General features: G+C 32.5%; 1 protein-coding gene across 1 annotated transcript; it reads left to right on the forward strand.

Moving 5' to 3' along the window:
• The first annotated feature begins 19,987 nt into the window (after nucleotides 1-19,987).
• On the forward strand, nucleotides 19,988-22,722 carry LOC129803970 (actin, muscle). Its single transcript, XM_055850873.1, has 2 exons — nucleotides 19,988-20,127; nucleotides 21,466-22,722. The coding sequence occupies exons 1-2, from the start codon at nucleotides 20,088-20,090 to the stop codon at nucleotides 22,554-22,556; spliced, it is 1,131 nt and encodes a 376-aa protein (XP_055706848.1). The 5' UTR covers nucleotides 19,988-20,087; the 3' UTR covers nucleotides 22,557-22,722.
• The last annotated feature ends 1,875 nt before the right edge of the window (nucleotides 22,723-24,597 follow it).

Here is a 24,597-nt window from a genome sequence, read left to right on the forward strand (position 1 = left end):
CCTTACAAAAATTGATTTAAAAATTTTTTAAACATTTTTTTTTTATTCTTCAAAAGCACATCCCAATGGCGAAAAATAATTTAAAAGTTTTCGCAATAGTTCCACGCGCCTCATTGCAAACGGAAGAGCACAATTAAGTTAAATTGTGACTTTGAGAAGAGAAGTATGGGAGAGGAAGTGAAGAAAAAAAAACTATAGAAGAAAACAATTTATATAATGACCCTAAAAATTAGATATCAATTTTGACATAAAATTACCCAAGTTAGTAATTTGCTGAAGATGAAGAAAAACAAACCACGAGTGTTTTAAGAGACAAATTGTGCGTATAGATCTAAAAAGGAATTTTTTTTTCTTAGATAAGCAAAATGGAAAGGATGAAAAGCAGTGCATAGAATTAAATTATTGTATAAAACTATAGCAATGATGAATGTAACATAATAAAAGAGAAGAAATTTGTAAATAAAAACCATCTCTCACGTGATTCTACCAACCCTCCGAATGAACTTCTGCAAGAACTCCCCTTTTTTCGGCCCTCGGAAAATTTTGGCTGGGGATGAGAGCAAATACTGATTAACATTTAATTGCTTTTCTCCATACAATTGTTTATATACACTCCAAATGGGGGATTTTTTTCAATCCCCCAGACAAAAAAAAATGATTGGCAACTTTTTCGAATATATCTCTTCGGGAGAAACATCCCAGTGTGGTTTTATTGGTCAGACTACATAGATAAAAATATTCATAAAAGAATCCACAGATGCATAAAGTAATTAAAAGTTCCCCCCAACTGCGAGGGGAGGCTTTTTTTGATTAAAAAACCCACATCGACTGTCTCAATTTTGACCTTCTCATTCCTCCAAAAGTCCTTTTATATGCCACTGCAAAATCCAAAAACCAACATGCAATTTTTGCCCAGAAAACTTTTCCAACTTTTCACCTCCTCAAAAACGAGCCCCAGACCCATGTCTCCCAGAAAAAGAGTTGATGGCTAATTTTCTAAGGTGAAAAACAACAAGTTTAATTTGTGTGAAGAAACCAACTAATTTTAATTCAATTCGTGTGACTTTTGTGGTGCCAAGAAGACAATTTATAGAGGTAAGATTTTTTTAAAGCAACAGTGAATTCATACCCTTCTGGATCCTTGAAAGTTTCATGCAGGAGTTTTCTTCTATAACTCCTAACTGAGGGAAATTGTACAAGGTTATTTTACACTGAAGGATTTATAAACATTTTAGTACAGTTTTAAATAATAATTATCAACAAAATAAATGAATATGTATTCCTATTAAATATTTTAGGGTTATCGTGTATTCTGACTGGCTATACTGCAGAGCTACTAATTAGAATTAGTTACTAATTAGAATACTAATTACAGCAGAGCTACTGATTAAAAAATGAAACATTATATTTTGGCTCAATAACCTAGGGGAAAGTACTCTTCCTTCGAACGTTCATGGCTTCGAATAATGCGAATTTTTCTTCATTTTTGATAAGAGACATTTTTATTAAATATTAGTTAGCTCAATATCAATTTATTGATAATTATTTTATAATTATATGTGGGAAAAATTAAAAAGAAATTCACATTAATCGAAGGCATGAGCGTTCGAAGGGAGAGTACTTTCCCCTAACCCCCTTGCACAAAAGTTAGTAATTTCAACGAAGAATTAAAGAATTAAATTTCTCTAAACTCGTTATGAGATTTTTCCCAGGGTAACCTCTTGCAATCCTCTCCTAAATTGGTGTTTATTCAACATAAATAAAGTATCTAGCAGTATTTTATTTAAAATGAGTTTCACCATACTGGATTACAGTTTGCAATTAGGGAAAAGTACTCTCATCCCTTCGAACGTTCATGCCTTCGTATAATGCGAGTTTTCTTTTAGTTTTCCTAACGGCGTTATCACACTTGCACATTAAAATTTTAATGTGATTCACATTAATTGTCGCTTGTGAGCGTCCAAATATGTTATTTGTGTCTTTGAGTCACTTAATATTTGGGGTTTTTCTATTTATTGATAAAGAAGTGGACTTGGCCTGCAAAAATACGTTTAAATTTGCCTAAAGCATAAATATTTTTCACATTAAAAAATTAAAGAGAAAATCGCATTAATTTTTCGCATTAATGCTATAAATCAATTTATATCAAATTTTGCGGGCCAAGTCTACCTTTTTATCAACAAATAGATCAAATTTTGAATATAAAATGATACAAACACACAAATTACATATTTAGACTCTCACCAGCGACAATTAATGTGAATCATATTAAAATTTTAATGTGCAAGTGTGATAACACAGTAAGAGACTTACACATTTCTAATAAAATATTAATTGGCTTATCACCAATTGTTGATAATTCCATGATAATTTATTGTAAATCTTTTATGAAAAACAAAAGAAATTCACATTATTAGAAGGCATCAACGGCATCAACGTTCGAAGGGAGAGCACTTTCCCCTACAATTTTTTTTTTAAATAATATAATAAAATTAAATGTCGAAACAAAAAAAATATTTAATGGAAAAATCGCAATCCTAGTACATTATTATATTATAGCAGCTCCTCTGTTCTTTAACGACCATCCAAATTCTGATGACGAAATTCCTAAAAAAAAATAGCCCTTTTCGAGATCTTAGACTTAAATTTATAAAATTTAAACATTAGGGGGAAGTGGGGCAATTTTGAAAGTGGGGTACCTTTAAAATTGAGATTTTTCACCTATTTTTAAACAAAATTGAGCTTTATCGTGATATAATTTAGCAGCACAGATTGAGAAGCTAAATTGCATTTTGATATGGTTTAGATCCACTTAAGAGAAAAATCCCAATTTCAACCATCAGCCACACTTCTCCCTCTCCATATACAATAAATAAATTTCCATTAAATATTAGATACAGTAGATTGGGCAGTATTTTGGTAAATTTTATCACTAAAAATTAAAAATGAATATGAAAAAATAGTGAAATATTTTTGGAAAAATGAAAATAAAGAAGTTAAGAGCTGTAATGGAATTTTCGGAGGGAAGCCCCGCCCGGACCCTGCAACACAATCTGTGGAGTTTTCAACCCAATAAAGATCCAGATCCAGAGCTTTCGACACGCTCCATGTCTTCCTCAGTATCTGGGAAAGAAAGTTTTAACCCTCTAACAGATAAGACCGTCTCAAGACGGTCTTCAGAAAAATCACATTTACTGCGATTACAAAGTTTTTATTTATTTAAAAATGCTATAGTGTCCTCGGTAATAGTCTTACCAACATATTTTGAAAGTTTGAACTCATTTTGTCTCTTCGTTTAGTTGCTATCCCCAGTTTTGTGTGACAGGTCAGAGAAAAAGCAACAAAAAATATTTGTGCAAAAAACTCATTTCCAATTTCAAGAAAAACACCGATTTAAAGTTGACTGACTAAAATAAATTCATTTTTTACTGAAATATATGTCGTTGTACTTTGTGTATTTTATTTAAAAAAAAATTTAAAAAGTAAAAATGTGAATTTTAGAAGCAAAAAGAGTTTCAAAAAATTTATATTATCTCACCTAGCGCCTAAACTAAAAGAGGTAATGAAGAACGAATGTTTTTTTGACTTTATTGGACTATAATTATCCTAGAAAACATTTTCTAGGATTCTTTTCTTTCTTTTTTCGCATATTAAAGAAAATACTATTAGAGGATTAAGGAAAATGGGGCATCTTTGAATTAGGAAAACTTTGAAATTAGACCTTTATCCTATTTTAAAATTGAAATGAGCCTTATCGTAATGTCATTTAAATCTGCAAACTAGTTGTGAAGCTAAATCACATTATGATAAAGCTCAGTTCCATTTTAAAATAGGAGAAAAAACAGTTTCAAAGCTGCCCCAATTCAAAGGTGCCGCACTTCCCCCTATTCAGAAATCATTTCGTTGTTTTTAAGAATAAGTTTTTTTTTATCTTTATTTAGTTGAAAATTCCACAAATTATGTTGTCGCATCCGCACGAAGCATGCCTCCAAATTTTCCATTCTAGCTCAACAGCAATTTTCCCTATGGAAGTTAAGAGCCATCTTTCTTCTTTTCGGTTGATAAAGAATTTACAAATCAAAATGATTTTTTTCTATACTGATTATTTTAAATTATTCACTGACCAATTTAAAGTTTTCGCTGCAAAAACTACTAAATTTATGACGAAGAATCCTGTACCCTTAAGTATATTTTAACCTCAAAACGCTCTGCCTGTAATTAACTAAAGATTTAAAAGCTTTAAATGATTTAAAGCGTCTAGGGGAATGCTGGCATGGTTCGCACAGAGTGAACCTTCAAACAGCGCAAATTTTCTCTTTGTTTACAAAGAGCAAGGTCGTTATTTCTTAGCCATAAGATAGATAATTATCGAGCTCATAAGACCAGATGAGAAATGGTAAGTCAGCTCTTTGCAAACAAAGAGAAAATTCACATCGTTTGAAGGTTCACTCTGTGCGAATCATGCCTACATTCCCCTATAGTCTTAGCCAATCAGTAAGTGCCATGATTTTTTCATTATTAAAGAAAGTAACACACAAGGTAAATCTTTTATATTACTTGAAAATCAGTGACACAAAGCTCGATAAACTAATGATCTTGAGCTTATGATCCTAAGATGCTTCACATGCGATCTCGAATGTGTGTAACTGGAATATTATCAATTCCGGTAAGTATCGGGGAATGGGGCAGCTAATAAAAAATGATTCCCCCCAAAGCTTTCGGCTCAGACTCCAAGCTTTCCTCAGTGGTCAAATCTGTTCTTTTCTTGCTTTGTCATCTTAAGTTTTTATTTTAATCGAAAGCTATTAGGTCCAGCTATAGCATACTAAAATTTAAGACCGATCCATGCCATAGGGGATGAGTTATTTTGGGAAACAAAAACCGCTTGTCCATATTTCTTTCCGTTCTCTCACCATAAGCGTTTGTACTGTTTAGAATCGACCGGCCAGACGGCCACGTAAAATGGGTTAGATTTATACTTTACATATTAAACCGATAGTGTTTAGATTTGTTGAAAAAGACTTCAGTAATTTATGGAAACTAGGGGAATATAGGTATGGTTCGCACACAGTGAACCCTCAAACGATGGGAATTTTCTCTTTGTTTGCAAAGAGCTAGTTTACCATTTCTCATCTCGTCTCATTAAGATAATGCCTAAGAAATGACGAACTAGCTCTTTGCAACCAGAAAGAAAATTCGCATCGTTTGAAGGTATGTGCGAACCATGCCTACATTCCCCTAATAATAATAACTTTTGCAAGGTGCCTTAATTATGCACCAGAAAATTCCCAACAGTGTGAAATTCTTGTACCCAAATCATCAGCTGTCCATTTGAAAATAAATATTATTAACTGTCAGCAAAATCAATGACACAAAATTTGAATGTGCGTGTGTTCATTACTTTTATGCTTTGCAAACATGTTCAAAATGTTTCAATATTTGCAATAAAGTCGCTAACTAAATTTTATGATCATTTCTGGTGACAGCAGAATATTATATTCATTTATTTTATGTCGCGCTCCTTGCTCGATTTTAAACAATTTAAGAATCATTTAACACTTCTAATTGGATAATCGCACGAAGCGACAGAAAAAGAACACACAACACACCTTGCATTACTATAAAAAACGTAAAATGATAGACCCTCGATTTCAGTCATAAGTAATTCATTAAATTTTATTATGTTCGAGAATGGATTTGTTACTAAATTTTTGCAAATTCCTCTCTTTAATGAAATAATTCAGTAGAAAATAGCCTTAAATTTACACAAAAATATCAAATATATTTTATTTTCTTCTTAGTCTTCTCACGTTCTAACTTCTAAACAATCTATCATCAACAAATATTCAATAACATCTAATTTTTTAACATGTGCGCCTCTTCAAAATTGCTTACACAGAAAAAGTAGTTTGTAAAAATGCTCGTAAATGTTTGTGAATTCCTATGAGGGAGTTACGAAATGCTCGTGAATCGTACAACCCACAAACACGTTCGTAAAATTTTGTACTTTTTCACAAACATTGTTAGTAACATGATCACTTGACAAGTATTTCTTGTATTTTTACAAACAATTTTTTGTAAATGTTCGTAAACACACAAAAAATGTTCGTAAAATTTTGTCTTTTGTTCGTAAATTTTTGTTTTCCTGTCGAACATTTTACGAACATTTACGAATAAATGACAAAATTTTATGAACATTTTTTGTGTGTATACGAACATTTACGAACAAATGTTTGTAAAAGTACAAAAAATGCTCGTCAAATGATCATGTTACGAGCAATGTTTGTGAGAAAAGTACAAACTTTTACGAACTTGTTTGTGGGTTATACGATTCACGAGCATTTTGTAACTCCCCCATGGGAATTCACAACATTTACGAACATTTTTACAAAATATTTTGTTCTGTGTAGTAAACCGAATTGTCAAACAACGCCTATAGTTATAAAAAAATTATTTAGTAATTAAAGGCAGAATCACATTGACAGTAAAATGCTCATTGCAATTCTTACGCAAATTTTTCTACGATTAATTTCTCGTACAGTTTTTTTGCACACCGTTTGTCGAATTTTCGTTTTATTTCTTTAATTTTCTTATATTATTTTCACTTAGTGCCACCGGGTATGAGATAATGTAATACGGTAATGGAAATTTTGCGTAATGGAAAATTTGCTAAAATATGCAATGAAAATGCGTAAATTAACGAAATACGGTGAGGCTATGGCGAGCATTTTATTGTCAATATGATTCTGCCCTAATTTGAAAAAATTAATGCGCTAAAAGTGTAAGTCTTAGATTTTTAAGCGTAACGCATTATATATATTTATTTGCGTATCAAAAAGTTTCTTATTTAGATTATTATTATAATTAATTATTATTATTAAAACTGTAATATTATTATCATTATCATTATCTCTTTATTAGCAAATTTTGCTCTGATTCCCTTACTGACCATTTAAATAAAAACACTGAAGCTAAGTAAATTATTAGGGGAGACTGGGGCAAAAAGTCACAAAACGGATATTTTATTTTTTTACAAGCTACTCGAGCGCTTCAAAAATTTCAACTTAGCGCAGTTTTATAGGAAATTTACCGCTCTACAACTTTGTAAAAGTAATTTTCCTCTATTTTGTAAGGAAATACGTTTATCGAGCCAATTTCTAAAAGATAATTTTATGACCATTCTCAAAAATGCTGGGGCAAATAGTACCAGACATTGGGTATTATCATATTTTGATTCGCTTCATTACAGGCTTCCGTAAATTTGAAAAAATACCTAGAGGACATATTTTCATAGTAAATTTATTCATCTACACCTTTTTAAAACACCGTTTTCTCTGCGAGAAAAGTGAGAAAACGAGAAAAGCACTTTTCAAGCTTTTTTAGGAAAACACACAAAAGACTGTAAATCGTTTGACCAATGCAAACAACAAACGGCGAGACATGATAATGACGTTTCTTTTCGCCGTGAGACGTCAGAAAATGCTTCGCTTTTTTTTTTACATTTTGCTCTATACCTTTTGTTACTTTTTACCCCAAGTGGCCATTTTTAATAAAAGAATTTCTGGAGAAAAGAACCTCTGTGAAATTCTAAAATAGATAGCGGATTCGTATTCAAAGAATCCAAATTATTTTGAAAATATTCACCAGTGCATCAATTTTGGAAAATAAGTAGGTAATAATTGTTATCTTCTGCAAGGAAAATATTTCAAAAATAGGGCTAAAAGTTTGTATATTTTTTTATTTTCTAAATTCCCTGTTCGAATTCTAAGAAACTTACGACATTGAAGAAGCTCTATGGAGGCTATCTATAGAAAAAAATTTGAGTCGCTATCTTTTTTACCTTGGAAGATATTGAATTTTGAATTTTTCAATTTGTGACTTTTTGCCCCAGTCTCCCCTACTGAACCTAGAAGATTTTTTGTTATAAGCGAGATATGTTGAAGAAATCTAATAAGTGAAAAATCAAGACAAATGATATTTATTCCTAAGCGCTATACATATTTTTGGTATCAATTTCTTTATAATTTTTGGGCTCTTTCACATTTTAATATGAGAACCAAATACATTTTAATTTTGAAGACAAAGAACTGTGGATAATTAATGATGATATCCCTTTCGAAAAATCACCCTATTTTAGGCAATTAGGTACTTTATCCCTGACCAAATTTGTGAGCAGCAGAGTGTGAAGTGTTGGATGTTCTGTAGACTTTAATTTCATCGAAATAACCTCCGAAATTGTTGAATAATTTACACCATAAGCATATTTAGAGGTGTCACTTCCACTGATAACATCTTTCACCACTCAATGATATTGACACCACCCTCATATGTAATATTTGACTGATAATTAGATGAAAAAAATTGAAGTGGATTGCAACAAAATTGATGATTAGAGCGATTTGAAACACGCGCGAAGGGTGAATTAATCTCCAAAACCTTTCAAATGTTCAAAATATTCAAGACATTTAAAGGGTTTCGCGTGAACTTTTGCATGTGATATAGCCAGTCGACGCAAGGCGTCGCTAAAAATAGGACGAAGAATTCACAATAATCTTTGAAAGAATGATTTTCAGCAGCGAATGAATAACAATTTTATTGTGAAATATAGTAAAATTTTGTGATTTACAAAATCAAAAGGGATCAAAAGACTTTTATTAAGTCAAAAGAACAACTGTTTTATTAACAATTTATCAATTTCAAAGGGATTTTCTGCTTGAGCTTGATATTCGTCCTCCGAGAAAAAGGGCCAAAAATTCTCTGAAATCACAGCAAAATGGACTGAGTGGGTGGGCCCTGGTCGCGTGTCTCTGTTTTCAGCAAACAAGTGCATTATGTCACTGCCGAGGAGTCTTATGGATTACACACTGGCAAGAGTTGTGGTGGTTGAAGGGAGAGGACTATAGAGAGAAGTTTAGTCATCAGTTGAGAAATATACTTTATATCCTAAGCAAATACACTTTATAATATGTACACCAGAACTCAATATATTGCTTTCTGAAATACAAATAATAATGGGATTTGCAAACAGACTGAAATACCCTCGGAAGCCAATATTTCTGCTTATGTTCCAAGAGGAACAAAATTTTCGACAATAACTGGCTAATTTTCTCAGGATTCCCCAACAAAATGAGGTTAATACTAACTCATGTTGGTCTTGCTGTGAAATCTAATAAATTCCCCGCCACAATAGACAAGAGAGAGAGAGAACACAAGAATTGAGGGTGTGATGCTTCTGTCTCTGGGGTGGAATTATCTACTAATGACAGATTTATTGGAAAATTGCCACGATACACACACGACAAATATTTATTTTTGTGACCTTTCCCTCTCTTGGCACAAAACGACCCCGCAACCACCTCAAAAATCCAATCAACAACTTTTTCCAGATATTTGAGAATACACAAATGAAATAAAATCAATTTTGGCATTTCAATTGTGCACATTTCAAACTGCAGCTCATTTCATGCTAAAGTGTCGCATGTGAATTACTTCCACCCTCAAATGCCATTGTGGTGGGGAGAGGGAGAAATTATGTTACTGGCTGCCAGATACTTTATTTATGTTGAATAAACACCAATTTAGGAGAGGATTGCAAGAGTTTACCCTGGGAAAAATCTCATAACGAGTTTAGAGAAATTTAATTCTTTAATTCTTCGTTGAAATTACTAACTTTTGTGCAAGGGGATCAGGGGAAAGTACTCTCCCCTTGAACGCTCATGCCTTTGATTAATGTGAATTTCTTTATAATTTTTCCTACACATAATTATAAAATAATTCATATAAACAATTCATATAAATAGTTCATATAGGGTAAGGGCTCATAATTTTGGACAGTCTGCTTATAAGCATCGATGTTCCAAGTCTGAAGTGCGATATTTTCAATACTAATTGACTTTTTTTGTTACTCTCTTTTCAGAAGGGTTGTTTAGAAACTTAGCAAACCATTTATCGTCTTATTTTTACTAAAATTAGTTTTAATACGTTTAAAAATGAATTGATATAGAGGTGAATTTGGCTTTTATTTTGGACAACTTGGTTATTACTTTGGGCAACTTGGCTGTAAATTTGGACAGCTAATTCGCCTCAACAGGATGCCCATTGTTCTTTATTTCATGAACCAATCTTACCAAGTCCTCTTCCTGTTCATGTAAGGGAAACGTAGAATGTCACAAGAAGCCCGGAAACTTTCCATATCATTCATTAAAGTGAGTTGGCTTCGATACTCCAAGTACGTACGGACTCGCTCATTCCCTAGCTTCTCCCGGAGCCCTTCAAGGCTTTTCTCGCTACATCTCTTTCGTAGAGATGATACTCCATTGTTTCTCCAGGCATTTGTCCACCCTAGTCATCACGAAAGCTAAAACTTCGCGAAATTTCGAGAGAGAAACACCTGTCCAAAATAAGGAGTATCACCTCACTGGTAAATGTCTTAAAAAATTTTCCATTTTTCACACGAAAAATATAATTCACAAGACAAATCTCACTTCAGGTCAAATGTACAAACCACCACTAACGTGAATCAACACAATATTCAATGAATATTCAATAATATCACTCAAAAAAAAACCGAAGAAACATTGTTAGTACTTCACCACAGCTAAATAAGACTGAAGTAAACACGAAATTCTGTCATATTTCTTGTAAGCAATTGCTCACACTGAATTTTCAACAAAGCAATTTTAACTCAAATCATATTCAAAATTTAACGATTTTAGTGTTAAAATCTTCAAAAAAGAACATTTAGATAGAATTCATCATTTATCAAATATTGGAATAAAAATCCATCATTTTAATCAATTTATTTTTAGTGTCCAATTTTATCCTCAAAGTGTCCAAAATAATAAACTGGACAAAATTATGAACCTTTCCCCTAAATAAACTCATTTTAAATAAATACATGAAACCATCACTGCACGCACGAGAATTTTACCTACCAACCCGACGGCTAACACATTAAATATTGTATTTAAAAAGTTCTTAACTCAATGACTTAATTTTAAGGAATTGTAAAACATCCAACTAAATAAAATTTGTACTGTCAAGTGCTCTAACTCTGGCGCTTCGCTATGTGGATCGTTATGACTACGCTAACTAAATAAAATCCACTTAAAATAATATTTTTATGCGTTAAATAAGTGTGTTTAACCGACTCATTTCAAATTTGCGGCAGCTGGGTTCTGTACTAAAAACGTTTTTTCAGAGATATTTTCGCCAATGGCAGCTGGTTGATTGAAAACATTTATTGTTTTTTTCCATGTGAAAAAAAATTTAAATCCAAAGGTTTAATTAAAAGGGAAGTGTCATCATTCCCCTACAAGGTGAGTAAATAGATTTTCATGAAATAATAATATTTTACAAAGAAATTAGTGAATTTGTAGCAGTTTACATTTTGCTCTAACACGGGCGCTTTGCAAATAAATATTTCTTTCCGCGAATCGCATTGTTCAGCACTGTTTTACTATTTCAGATACCGAAGGGAACAAAGGAAAAGATTTCTAAGAACAAACCTTATTCTAAGGAAGATCTAAAGAATTCCTTGAAGTGTGTACGAGATGGTTCTACCATAACCTATGCATCTCAAAAATTTGATATACCAAGGGTGACACTGTACAACAAATTGTCTGACAGATACCCGGAAGAGTGCCCCAATGGCAGGCCAACAACGCTTACAAAAGAACAAGAAGAAGAACTTGTCATGTGGATCCTAGGATGTGCGGATGGTTGGCATACTATCAGCAAGGGACAAATTCTGGACAGCGTCAAAATCATCTGCGAGACTTTCAAAATTCCAAACTATTTTACGGATGGCATATGTTGTGGCAGCTCTTAAAAATTCTGGACCGAAGGAATGTGTCACAACACTCTTCATGGTGTCTGCTACTGACCAATTTGTTCCTCCAATTGTTGTTCATAAAACTGATATTACACCAAAGATTGCCGTTCACATAAAATATTAAATGAAATAATCCAATAAAAATTTTAAAAATATAATAAAAAATTATTTTCTCGTTTTAATATGCTTAAAAAATTGAGTGATCCAAATAAAAGACCATTTGATCCAATTAGCGAAGAGGCGATCCACTTAATGAACGCTAACTTATTTCAGTATTATTATTATTTTATAAAATTTCTTTAATATTTTTGATAAGTTTTTTAATATAATGTTTCTTAATGAAACAGTGAATAATTATATGAATTTAGAAGAAGTAAAAAAGAATTTCATCAGTCCAAAAACAAACGTTTAAGTAGCACTCTACAGAAAACGATCCGGTTACCACACCTTACTATATATGAAGGTAAGACAAACGTCAGCGCTTTGTGACGAGAAGAGAAACTAATATGACATGACTCAGTCTTAACATTAAGTGTTTAAATAAGGCCTTTGTTAAAGTCTTTAATTAAGTATAGTGCATATTAGTAAGATCGTGTAAAGTATTTTCAATAAGTACTTAATTAAGAATTTTCGACTAAGCACTTTATAAGTAGTTACTATAATGCCTGTAAATCATTTTTTTTTTATTTATTTTTTCTTATTAGTAAAATTTAATAATTCTTTCATACCCCATACACTGATCTCTTTGTCAATCAATACGATGTTCGAAACACATCGAGGCGCAAGCGCAATCTGTTTGATGTATCTTTAGCTGATGCTGGAAGGATTCCTGAAATCTTTGTAAAAATGTCAGATCTGTCTGGAACAAGAAAATCATTAAAAAGATGAATTGAAAAAGAATAGTGAAAATTTGACAAAATTTAACTCCCAACACGAAACACAAATTTATTAAAAAATAGGAAAAAATAGGAAAAAATAGGAAAGTTTGATACTTTTTGGGGCACTTTACCGATCACTTTTTATCTTTTACTGACCACTTCTTAATTTTTACTGACCACTTTTTTATTTTTTTTTGGACTACTTTTTATAACTTACAGACCTCTTTTAATTTTTACTGACCATATTTTATTCTTTACTGCTCATCTTTTATTTTTTGCTGAGCACTTTTTCAATTCAATTTTTTCTCTATGTTCCTTATGGATTTCACCAATAGCTCTTTTCTGAAAATTTAAGGTATTGAACTATCTTTAAAAATATTATAAATATTATAATGGGCTAAATTCATTTATGGGGAAGTGAGGCACCTTTGAAAGTGGGGCACCTTTGAAATTGGGATTTTTCCCCTATATTTAAGTGGATCTGAGCCAAATCAAAATATAATTTAGCTTCTCAATCAATAAGGCTCAATTTTATTTAAAAACGGGTGAAAAATTCCAATTTCAAAGGTACCCCACTTTCAAAGGTGTACCACTTCCCCTTACATCAAAAAATTAATTATTTGTGCGAAGCATAAATCGTTCGAAGGTAGCGCGCTTTCCCCTAGTGCTCATTTTTAATTTTTTGCAAACCAATTTATATTTTTTACTGACCACTTTTTATTTTCTAATGTTCATTTTTATATTTGTGCTGACCAATTTTTATTTTTTACTAGCCAATTTTTGCTGCTGATTTTTAATTTTTTTGCTGATCACCTTTGAGTTTTTCACTAATCAACTCGAATACTTCTTTCTCAATTTTAATTTTTTACTGACCAAATTGAATATTTTTACGGCTCGTTATTAATTTTTACGAAAAGCTTTTCATTTTTAACTGACCGTTTTTAATAAAATATACTGCTCTTTTTGTAATATTTTACTGATTTATTTCGATGTTATCGTTAATCTTTTAGCCTTATTTTGATTCTTTGACCTTTTTGTAAAATTTAAAATTTATGTTTCAATTGTAAAATTTTGAATTTCAGATAATTTTGTTAGTGTCCTCTTTAAAAACAAGTAGGGTGGAGTCTACACTTATGGATGTTATACACTTATGGACAGCGTGCAAAAATCTTAAGTTCTTACGTAAAACAGATTTCGAAAAGTTATAAAATTATTAGTTTATGATGTAATTAACATTTTTTTTGGCCTTTAGAAATCTGTTTAATGTAATAACTTAAGATTTTTGTGTTGTCCATAAGTGTGTACAACATCCATAAGTGTAGACTCCACCCTATAGCGGCTTAAGTCTTTTTCCTTTTTTCCATAGATAGCCTCCATAGACCTTCTTCATTGTTGTACGATTCTTAGAATTCGAACAAGAAATTTAGAAAATAAAAAATATTTAAATTTTTAGCCCGGTTTTAGAAATATTTTCCTTACAGCAGATATCAATTTTTATCAATGTTTGATACTATTTGCCCCAGCTTTTTGGAGAATAGTCTCAAAATTGCCTTTTAGAAAAGGGCTCGATAAAATGTATTTCCTTACAAAATAGAGGAAAATTACTCTCATAAAATTTTAGAGCGGTAAATTTTCTAAATACGCTAATTAGAAATTTCTAAAGCATTCGGGTAACTTGTATAAAAATAAAATATCCATTTTGTGACTTTTTGCCCCAGTTCTCCCTTTAGTTTTTATTACATTTCCATTTCGGTATAAGTTTAGTTTATTTAGGTATAAATTTTACCCGATTTAGGTATAGGTTTTACCTGAAAGTGTTGTAAATTTAATACCATTGTAATTAATGTTTATCCTACTTTGATATAAAATTTTATTCGATTTTATTAAAAATTTTATCTCATCTTGTCTTATAATTTATATCAAATTTTGTTATAATTTTTATTCAATTGTGGTATAAATTTTGGATCAAAAATGTTCACACTTTCGAACAGAAGGTGCACGACCTGGAAGAGCGCCGAAACGTGGAATTGCATTTGGGAGGGTTAAAGGGGCCGCTGAAAGAGCACCCGTAGACAAGGGGGTTGAGATGTATTTGAGAGTAAATGCAATGCAGCCATAAATAAACACGCTATTGATTCATTGATTAATCAATTTACCTTCCAGCAGGTGTTTAATTCACATTAGAAACCCCCAATAAATTATCGTCCATTTGTTCAGCAGAATTGACATTTCGTCCAAAAATCACTGGAGGGTAGAATATCGTGGCCTCGAGATGATGAAAATGACAAGGATGGTGTAAAAAAAAGAGAATGGCATGATGGAAAAATTGAAAATAGAAAAGTGTGATAGGAAATTGTGTGGCGGAAAAAGTGTCAATGAGCGAAAAGTCAATTAACATTGGGCTCTTTTGATGCTCATGATGGTAACAATGGACTCGAATGAGGGTCTTCGTGTCCGGCAAATTGAAAAATAATTAGATTTTCGCATGAAAACGTGCATCAAATGGTGCCATTTAATTCGCCGGACATCAAAAGACTAGTGCCCCAAAAGCACCCCAGCACCCACATCGATTTATAGCTTTTCAGCCATTTTCCGCGGTTTTATAATCAATCTCCTCAATCTCATTGCAGAACAATCCTTACCCGCATAATTAAAAACAATATTGCATAAAAAGGCATTTCCATAAAAAAGTTATTCCCTTTGATTTACTCTTCTTTTAGAACATTTTAAGATGAAAAAAATTGTATTAGGTGATCTGGAAGTGTTCAATACGTTCAATAAGAAAACAAATCATTCTTCAAAAAGCACTCAGCTATTAATAAACTTTCCTCAATACCCTGAGTACAATATCCCAAAGCTATTGCGGATTTTTAAGGCGATCCACCAATCAAGCCGATCGCGAATTCGTCCGACAATAAATAGCTTCTTTTTTTTTGTGATTCACAAGAATTTCACAACGAGAGTCAAGATCAGAAGAGAGGCATCTTCTCCTATTATCACTCACTCTTGGATTGGGTTTGTTGATTCAGTGGTCAAAAATGTGGGAAGGTAACAGCTGACTGACGAGTATTCCACGAGAGAATCGCAGAGATGCCCCGAGATGATCATTTCCCACAGCACTTCCCAAAACATTCACTTTCCTCAGACTCAAACGGTTTTATTAATAGCAAAAGTAGCTATTTAACACATCATGAGGAGCAGAGTTGATAAATTTCTAAATAAAAGATTAAATCAAGGAGTTTTTTTTGTTGCATTATAAGCTATTTCTAACTTATGAAAAATTCTAAGAACTTTTCAATTAATTAAATATTTAAGGCAAAAAACAAATGGTCAGTAAAAAGTGGTCAGCATAAAATTAAATTTGATCAGCAAATAATTCGAAATAATCAGTAAAAATTTTCAATTTTGTCAGAAAAAAGTAAAATTTTGTCAGTAAAAAGTAAAATTTGGTCACTAAAAAGTTAAATCTGGTCAGTAAAAACTTCGAATTCATCAGTAGATGTATTCAAGTTGAGCAGTAAAACATTAAAAATTAATCAGCAAAAAATTAAAAATAGTCAGTGAAAAGAAAATATGGTCAGTAAAAAATTAAAAATGAGCAGTAAAAATATTCGAGTTGATCAGCAAAAAATTAAAAATGAGCAGCAAAAAAAATTAAAAAAGCAGTAAAAAATTAAAAGTGGTCAGTAAAAAATAAAAATTGGTCAGTAAAAAAAATTAAAAACGTTTTTCTACTGATTTTCTACAGAAGATTTTCTACTGATTAAATTTCATTTTTTACTGCTCACTTTTAATTTTTTATTGATCATATTTTATTTTTCACTGATCACATTTTAATTTTTTGCTGACCGCTTTATTTTTTACTGACCACTTTTTATTTTTTGCTGACCACTTTTGATTTTCTACTGATCAAATTTTATTTTTTACTGCTCATTTTTAATTTTTTACTGACCATATTTTATTTTTCACTGATCACTTTTTAATTTTTTGCTGATCATTTTGTATTTTTTACTGACCACTTTTTGTTTTTGACCATTTTTTATTTTTTAATGTTAATTTTTAATTCTTTGCTGATCACTTTTTAACTTTTTACTGATCATCTCGAATATTTCTACTGCTCATTTTTAATTTTTTGCTGCTGTTTAAAATTTTTTAACTGAGCATTTTTAATTTTTTGCTGACCAAATTCAATATTTTTACTGCTCATTTTTAATTTTTTACTGACCACTTTATTTTTTACTGACCAGTTTTTGTTTTTTACTGATCACTTTTCACTTTTTACTGTTCATGTTTCATTTTTTGCTGACCACTTTTCATTCAAAGTACTGCTCTTTTTTAATTTTTTACTGATCTTTTTAAACTTTTTGCTGCCCTTTTTTATTTTTTACTGACCATTTTTTTTTTATTTTTTACTGATCATTTCGATTTTTTGCTGACCAAATTTGACTTTTTACTGCTCGTTTATTCAATGCCAATATTTAATGTACTAAAATGACTGAAATAAAAATATGCCCGAAGAATCGTTTAGTCTTTCACCTTGAAAAACTATTAGACGAAATAATTTAAGATCTTTTATTGTTTGTTGTTTATTTATAAAATTTAGTAGTTGAATTTTAAATATAGCCATTTTAAGCAAATTCAAGTCGAACTGAGAAATATTGTATGTACCTTATTTACTATATAAACCTGCCGAAAGAAATTCACTTATTGATTGCATTTTTTATAGTATTAAGTAATCTAATCCTTATTCATTGCTCGGTTTTGAGCGTGAAAAAACATCTTGATATAAATAAAATGAACCCTCCACAAAACTCTACTTTTCGGTTCTAGCTCAATTTTCCATAGGTGGTCTAAGTAAAATATCTAATAGCAAAATTTTTGATATGTTACATTTTGCCCCACGTATCTGTCAAATAAAGCAAATTTTGCAAATATTGAAAATCAAGGAAATAACCTTTTTCCAGGTATGTCAGGGGTGGTTATCCTTTCAGACCTTTCGATCTCCAGAGATATGTTCCACCAGCAAAATTCCAAGTTTCCCCTGTGGATTCCCAACAGGAATAGAACCACTGAGAGAGACAAATTTCAGAGACATATCACGATTTTCACCACTGAGTAAGGCGCGCTGTAGAGTCGAAAGTCTTGGCTAAAATATTCGTGTTTTCCTGTCCTGAAAGGATAACCACCCCTGACGAACCCCGAAGGAGTTTACCTCCCTGATTCTCAAAATACAACTTACATCAGTGCGAAAATAATTTTCTTGAAGAAACAATTCAATTCAATCCAATTTATTTTCATCTCATTTCATTTTTTATCCCCCTGCCCATGCGTCCATCGTTGTCTTATCATTGATTGCAGCCTCCAGGACTAAACTATGGAAATGTCCCTTCGCATGCTTTATGTTATTTGTTACAATATCATTGTTACATTTGCATTGGGAATAGGTCAATGATACTTTTGTAAGTACAGGTACATAAATATGTAACTTTTCTTGGAATATATGGGTAAATTATTCGTTAATACATTTAATCTAATAAGATTACGGTAAAGGTTCATAATTTTGTCCAATCTGCTTATAAGCATCGATGTTCCAAGTCTGAAGTGCGATATTTTCGATACTAATTGACTTTTTTTTGTTACTCTCTTTTCAAAAGGGTTTTTTAGAAACTTGGCAAGGGTTTATTGTCTTTGTTTTTACTAAAATTAGTCTTAATACGTTTAAAAATGAATTTATATGTAGAGGTGAATTTGACTCGAATTTTGGACGACTTGGCTGTAAATTTGGACAGCTAATTCGCCTCAGCAGGATGCCCGTTGTTCTTCATTTCATGAACCAATCTTACCAAATCCTCTTCCTGTTCATGTAAGGGAAACGTAGAATGTCACAAGAAGCCCGGAAACTTTCCATATCATTCACTAAAGTGAGTTGACTTCGATACCCCAAGTAGCTGCGGATTCGCTCATTCCCTGGCCTTTCCGGGAGACTTTCAAGGCTTTTCTCGCTACATCTCTTTCGTAGAGATGATGCTCCTTTGTTTCACCAGGCATTTGTCCAACCTAGTCATCACAAAAGCCAAAACTTCACGAAATTTTGTGAGAAAAACACCTGTCCAAAATAAGGAGTATCACCTCATTGGTAAATGTCTTAAAACATTTCCCATTTTTCACACGAAAAATCTAATTTCCAAGGCAAATCTCACTTCAGGTCAAATGTACAAATCACCACTAACGTGAATCAACACAATATTCAATGAATATTCAATAATATCACTCAAAAAAAGCGAAGAGACATTGTTAGTACTTCACCACAGCTAAATAAGACTGAAGAAAACACAAAGTTTTGTCATATTTCTCGTAAGCAATTGCTCAAACTGAATTTTCAACAAAGCAATTTCAACTCAAATCATATTCAAAATTTAACGTATTTAGTGTTAAAATCTTCCAAAAAGAACAAATATTTAGATAGAATACATTATTCATCAAATATTGGATTAAAAATCCAAAATTTTAATCAATTTATTTTTAGTGTTCAATTTTATCCTCAAAGTGTCCAAAATAAGAAACTGGACAAAATTATGAGCCTTTACCCTATATAATATTTCTGGTCATCTTTTATTACGTTAACATTAAAATTGTAACTTTAATTTTAGTACAATTTATTATTCAATATATTTATTTGCATCACTTTCTTCATTATCTTATCTATGAAATTTTCTACTTCCCCTGATTTCAACTCTGTAGGTGATTACAATGCGGGAGAATTGAAATGACCAAAGATCGCTTGTGACACCACATCCTCGTCACCTGTGACGAAGTCAACGGATTCCAATTAGACTCCGAGTGAAAGTCACTGATTTGGTCGCGAATGCTGAGAACCATTTATTTTCAGCCCATTAATTAGTCATGTTAGTGAGTCGCGTGTCTTGAGCATTCCCTGCATTTCCTCGGAAGGAGGAGGGGAAGGTGCTCACAATGGAAATTCCTCTGGCATGGATAGAAATAGAAATGTACGAGTGAATGAATGAGAAGGTGTTGAGGTATCTTGATCTTCCTCCAGGGGCAGCTCTTTGATATTTTGCAGAGTGTTGAAGAAAATTCTTCCCATCTGCCGAGTGCGTCTCACGCATAGAACTCTAAGAAAAAAAAAGTGCCTATTCCTATAAAGAATTAGAGGGAAGAAGATAGAACGACGTGGCGCATTAGATGAAATCCTGCCCTTATACGGTACGACTCTTATGGGCTATTTTTAACCTCCCCCGAACACATATAAGACACCATCGACGTGGCCAGAAGCAACTCAGTCGCTCCAAGTCGAGTCTCTCAGAAATTCATTAAAGCTCCTCCGGAACACTTCAAGACTATCCACCAAACCGATCATGTGTGACGAAGAAGTTGCTGCTCTTGTCGTTGACAATGGTGTGTATTTTCGAACTGAAAAAAATTAATTGTTTGGATAAAGTGATCAAAGTTGTAAAATCGTTTCTTGTGATCTAATGAACAAAAAGTGAAATTCGAAAGATAAACCAAGAAATAAGGGATTTGTGAATTTATAAATTATTTGGCATTTGGATTCTTCATTTTGGAATAAAAATACCCTCGTACAGTGAAATTAATTAACAAACAATAAGCAATAGTGATATCTGCTCATTAAAAAAATAAATAAATAATTTTTTCTTTTAAATAAATATCAAAACTTCGAAAAGTTTTCAAAGATCTTAATTCTATTTTGAGCTTTGAAAGCAAGTTTACAGGTTCCTTATAAGGAAAATCTTATTTACCTTATTCTTATTAACGATTCTTTACTTTCACTTTTAATTACTGATCGTCATCATTGATTCGTCAACTTAAGTTTTTATTTTAGATAACAAAATACCTTATTTAAAACTTTGAAACAAAATGCAATTAAAAATTTTAAATCCATATAAAAATTTTCGTTTTTTAAATCTCATAATTACATCATTTTAGCAAAAAAAGTCATATGCCAATGATCAAGGATTAAGATCTCTTAACATTTCAAAATCGATTGGATTAGACTTAAACAAAAAAAGCAATAATTCAACCACATAAAGTGCTGTTTTTCTCTGAATAGTCAAAAAAATTGGATCTGGAAATTTATAATTTTGTAATAATAACAATAAAATCACACAAATTTAATTAGTTATAAATTATTTTACAATATTATAAACGGTTTAAGATCATTTTTCTTTCCTTATGATGATTATAAACCACTTTTCTTATGGGAAAATCATCAATTATCAGCGAAAATTGCAAATTATGCTGTATTTTCGAAAAGTACTAAAAACTTTTAAATAAAATTAGGAGTTTCGTTCCCGTTTTATGTATAATTCTATACAAGGACGAGCTTGGTATTTTAATGAAGTTCATGCATATGTTTTTCAAAAGTTAAACTCGAGTTTCTCTTGGGTATAGGCTATCTAAAAATAAATAGTATTTTTCCCAAAGATCAAATTATTATCCGAAAGGTCATGGATTAATGGATCTATGCAATTTTATCCTTAGAATCCCACATTTAAAAGTTGAATACGCGCTAATAGCAAATTTTGAATCTTCTGTTAAACGGTCTCCAGGCCTAGGCTTCAACCGGTTCAGTCGTATGACTTAAGATCTCTAATTCTGAGAAAAATTGACTTCAGTTTAGAGTTTAGATATTAAGTACGAAAGGAGACTTTCGGAAACTAGGCAAAACCTCCAGTCTGAAACCTGCATTATCTTATCCCTAATTTATCTTTCCAGGTTCTGGCATGTGCAAGGCTGGCTTTGCTGGTGATGATGCTCCCCGTGCCGTCTTCCCATCCATCGTAGGCCGACCTCGTCATCAGGGCGTGATGGTGGGCATGGGACAGAAGGACTCCTACGTGGGCGATGAGGCTCAGAGCAAGAGAGGTATCCTCACCCTGAAGTACCCCATTGAACATGGAATCATCACAAACTGGGATGACATGGAAAAGATCTGGCACCATACCTTTTACAATGAACTCCGTGTAGCACCTGAAGAGCACCCTGTCCTGCTCACCGAAGCCCCTCTCAATCCCAAAGCCAATCGGGAGAAGATGACTCAGATCATGTTTGAAACCTTCAACTCCCCTGCCATGTACGTAGCCATTCAAGCTGTGCTTTCCCTATATGCTTCTGGTCGCACAACGGGTATTGTCTTGGATTCTGGAGATGGTGTCTCCCACACTGTACCTATCTATGAAGGTTATGCTCTGCCACATGCCATTCTTCGTCTTGATCTTGCTGGTCGAGATCTAACTGACTACCTCATGAAAATCCTCACGGAACGTGGATACTCCTTCACAACAACAGCTGAAAGGGAAATCGTGAGGGACATCAAGGAGAAGCTCTGCTACGTGGCTCTCGACTTTGAGCAGGAAATGGCCACAGCAGCTGCTTCGACATCTCTGGAGAAGTCATATGAGCTTCCTGACGGACAGGTGATCACTATTGGAAATGAGAGATTCCGTTGCCCTGAAGCTCTATTCCAGCCATCCTTCTTGGGCATGGAATCCTGCGGTATCCATGAAACTGTCTACAACTCCATCATGAAATGCGACGTGGACATTCGTAAAGATCTCTACGCCAACACTGTCATGTCCGGTGGTACCACAATGTATCCAGGTATTGCTGATCGCATGCAGAAGGAGATCACCTCCCTGGCTCCATCAACAATCAAGATTAAAATCATTGCTCCACCTGAGAGGAAATACTCTGTCTGGATCGGTGGCTCCATCCTTGCTTCCCTGTCTACCTTCCAGCAAATGTGGATTTCCAAAGAGGAATATGATGAATCTGGTCCTGGAATTGTCCACAGGAAATGCTTCTAAACTGCCATATAATTCATTAAAATTTAAAGTATTTCTTTTGCTACGTTATAGCACATAAAAATCTCCTACAATTCACGAAGATCAATTTATAGAGGTATAAATTCGTATTATAAATTCTTTTAAGAGATGTATTAATAGATCTTAAATAAATAATTGAAATTTCTAAGTATGACTACTAGGAAAATCATGCTGTGGCATGCCACATTTTCACAATTTATGCTCTGATGTCGGATCAGTTGGTGTATGAAAATATGGATGAACTCTGTGGCTGTTTATTTTGGCTCTCAACCGAGATGATCTTCTCAGAAATGTTCTACAAAAGTGATCTCCTCCAAGAAGTGATCCTCTATGGGCAATTTCGGTGTCTATTTTTGGCTATTTCGATTGTACACCACCAACGCATTGAAACCTTCCTGTGCATTCTCTCTATTTTGGGTTCCGTCACGATGATAGCTTCAGGGGGTAGATCACGCTAAATTTGTAATTTTAGCTTCTAAATTTTATAATACACGAATTGTATATTATTTATAATATTTATAGAAAACCGAAAAAATATTTGATTGCTAAAAAATCAAATTAAAAGCCGCATAGTCCAAACTTGAAACCAAGCGATTATCTCCTTTTCAAGCATCTGCAAAATTTTCTTGACGGTATAAAACTGTCGTTAAGAAACACTTATAAAAATGAACTAGTCAAGTTTTTAATCAGAAATCAAAATGGACAAAAGTTATCGAACAAAACGTCGCATAACTGATCCAACTTGGATAATCCTAAATATGTTAATTTCATCTTCAAAATAAAAAGTAAAAAGGCTCAAAACTTTTTACTTGACCTAATAAATAACTCAAAATCTAGGGATAATACTACTCTCTCTTTAGGCTGGAGTTCGAACAGTAAAAATTTAGAAGTAGAACTTCTGCTGGCTTAATCTGCCCACTATTCCCTACTCAACACAAGATAAGTTTACATTCTGCTTAGTATTTTATTCTATTTAATCTCATTTTATATAACACTCTTAGGGGGTCCGTGGTGCAATTGGTAAGAGCGTTCGGCTCTTGGGCGGTGTGACCCCCGGCTCGACTGTCACAGTTGTGAGTTCGAGTCCCGCCCGGTGTTAATGACTGCAGCGTCTGAATGGACATATTTCTCATACACAATGTAATCTGAATAAAAATTTGTAAACCGAAAAATGTACAAAATGGCAAAAAAGCCCGGTACATCAAAATAAATAAATAAATAATAATAATATAACACTCTTAAAGAGTAATTCGAAAATGATGACTCAATTAACTGTGAAAATAACTTGAACAATGTAATAAAATTTCAGACCTGATTAAAGGGTTACGTGAGTCACGCTGACTAAAAAAACAGCATAGGGGGAACTGGGGCAGTAGTAAACTGGGGTAGTTGTAAACACTGTGATTTTTTTCATTAATTTTAAGACTCCAGAGGATAAAACCCATAAGCATTCATAGATACCATGGGGATGCATGTCCACAGAAGAATTGGTCAATAAAATCCTAATACTTTAAAAATAAAAATCATTTTTCCCGAAAATGTTGATATTTCAATTATTTTGGTCATTTGGATTTCCACCTGGAAATTAAAAACTGTGTAAAATAATCGAAATGTAGCAATACCAGTTCTTTCCTACATCTTTAATAATTATATTTATGGATTTACTAGACAAATTGAGATTCTCATTATTTCAAAAGAATTAATAATTGGTCAGGAAACAGCATTTAGATGTAAACAGGCAATTTCAATTTTACAAAATGAGTAGGTAAAAGAGCGGGAAATTGACCTTCATGCGAAATATCTATAATTCATAGATTACGAAAAAAATTGGTGGCGCTGTGTTCAATAAAAAGTCACATGATGTCAAAATATGGGGAAAATCGGGAAAATCCATTGAAAAATGTCTTTGGTATGCATGCTTTTAGTTTTTTTGCTATTTTAATTATTCTTTGTAAAAAGTGTCGTGATTTTTTGAAAAATATACAGTTTTTATATATCTCTTAAGTAATTAAAATAATCGAAA

The sequence above is a fragment of the Phlebotomus papatasi genome, chromosome 2 (genome assembly GCF_024763615.1).
Source record: "Phlebotomus papatasi isolate M1 chromosome 2, Ppap_2.1, whole genome shotgun sequence".
NCBI lineage: Eukaryota > Metazoa > Arthropoda > Insecta > Diptera > Psychodidae > Phlebotomus > Phlebotomus papatasi.

Coding starts and splice junctions, on each gene's coding strand:
- LOC129803970 (XM_055850873.1), top strand. CDS start 20,088: ATGTGTGACGAAGAAGTTGCTGCTCTTGTCGTTGACAATG. Junction 20,128..21,465: donor TGCTCTTGTCGTTGACAATG/GTGTGTATTTTC, acceptor TTATCTTTCCAG/GTTCTGGCATGTGCAAGGCT.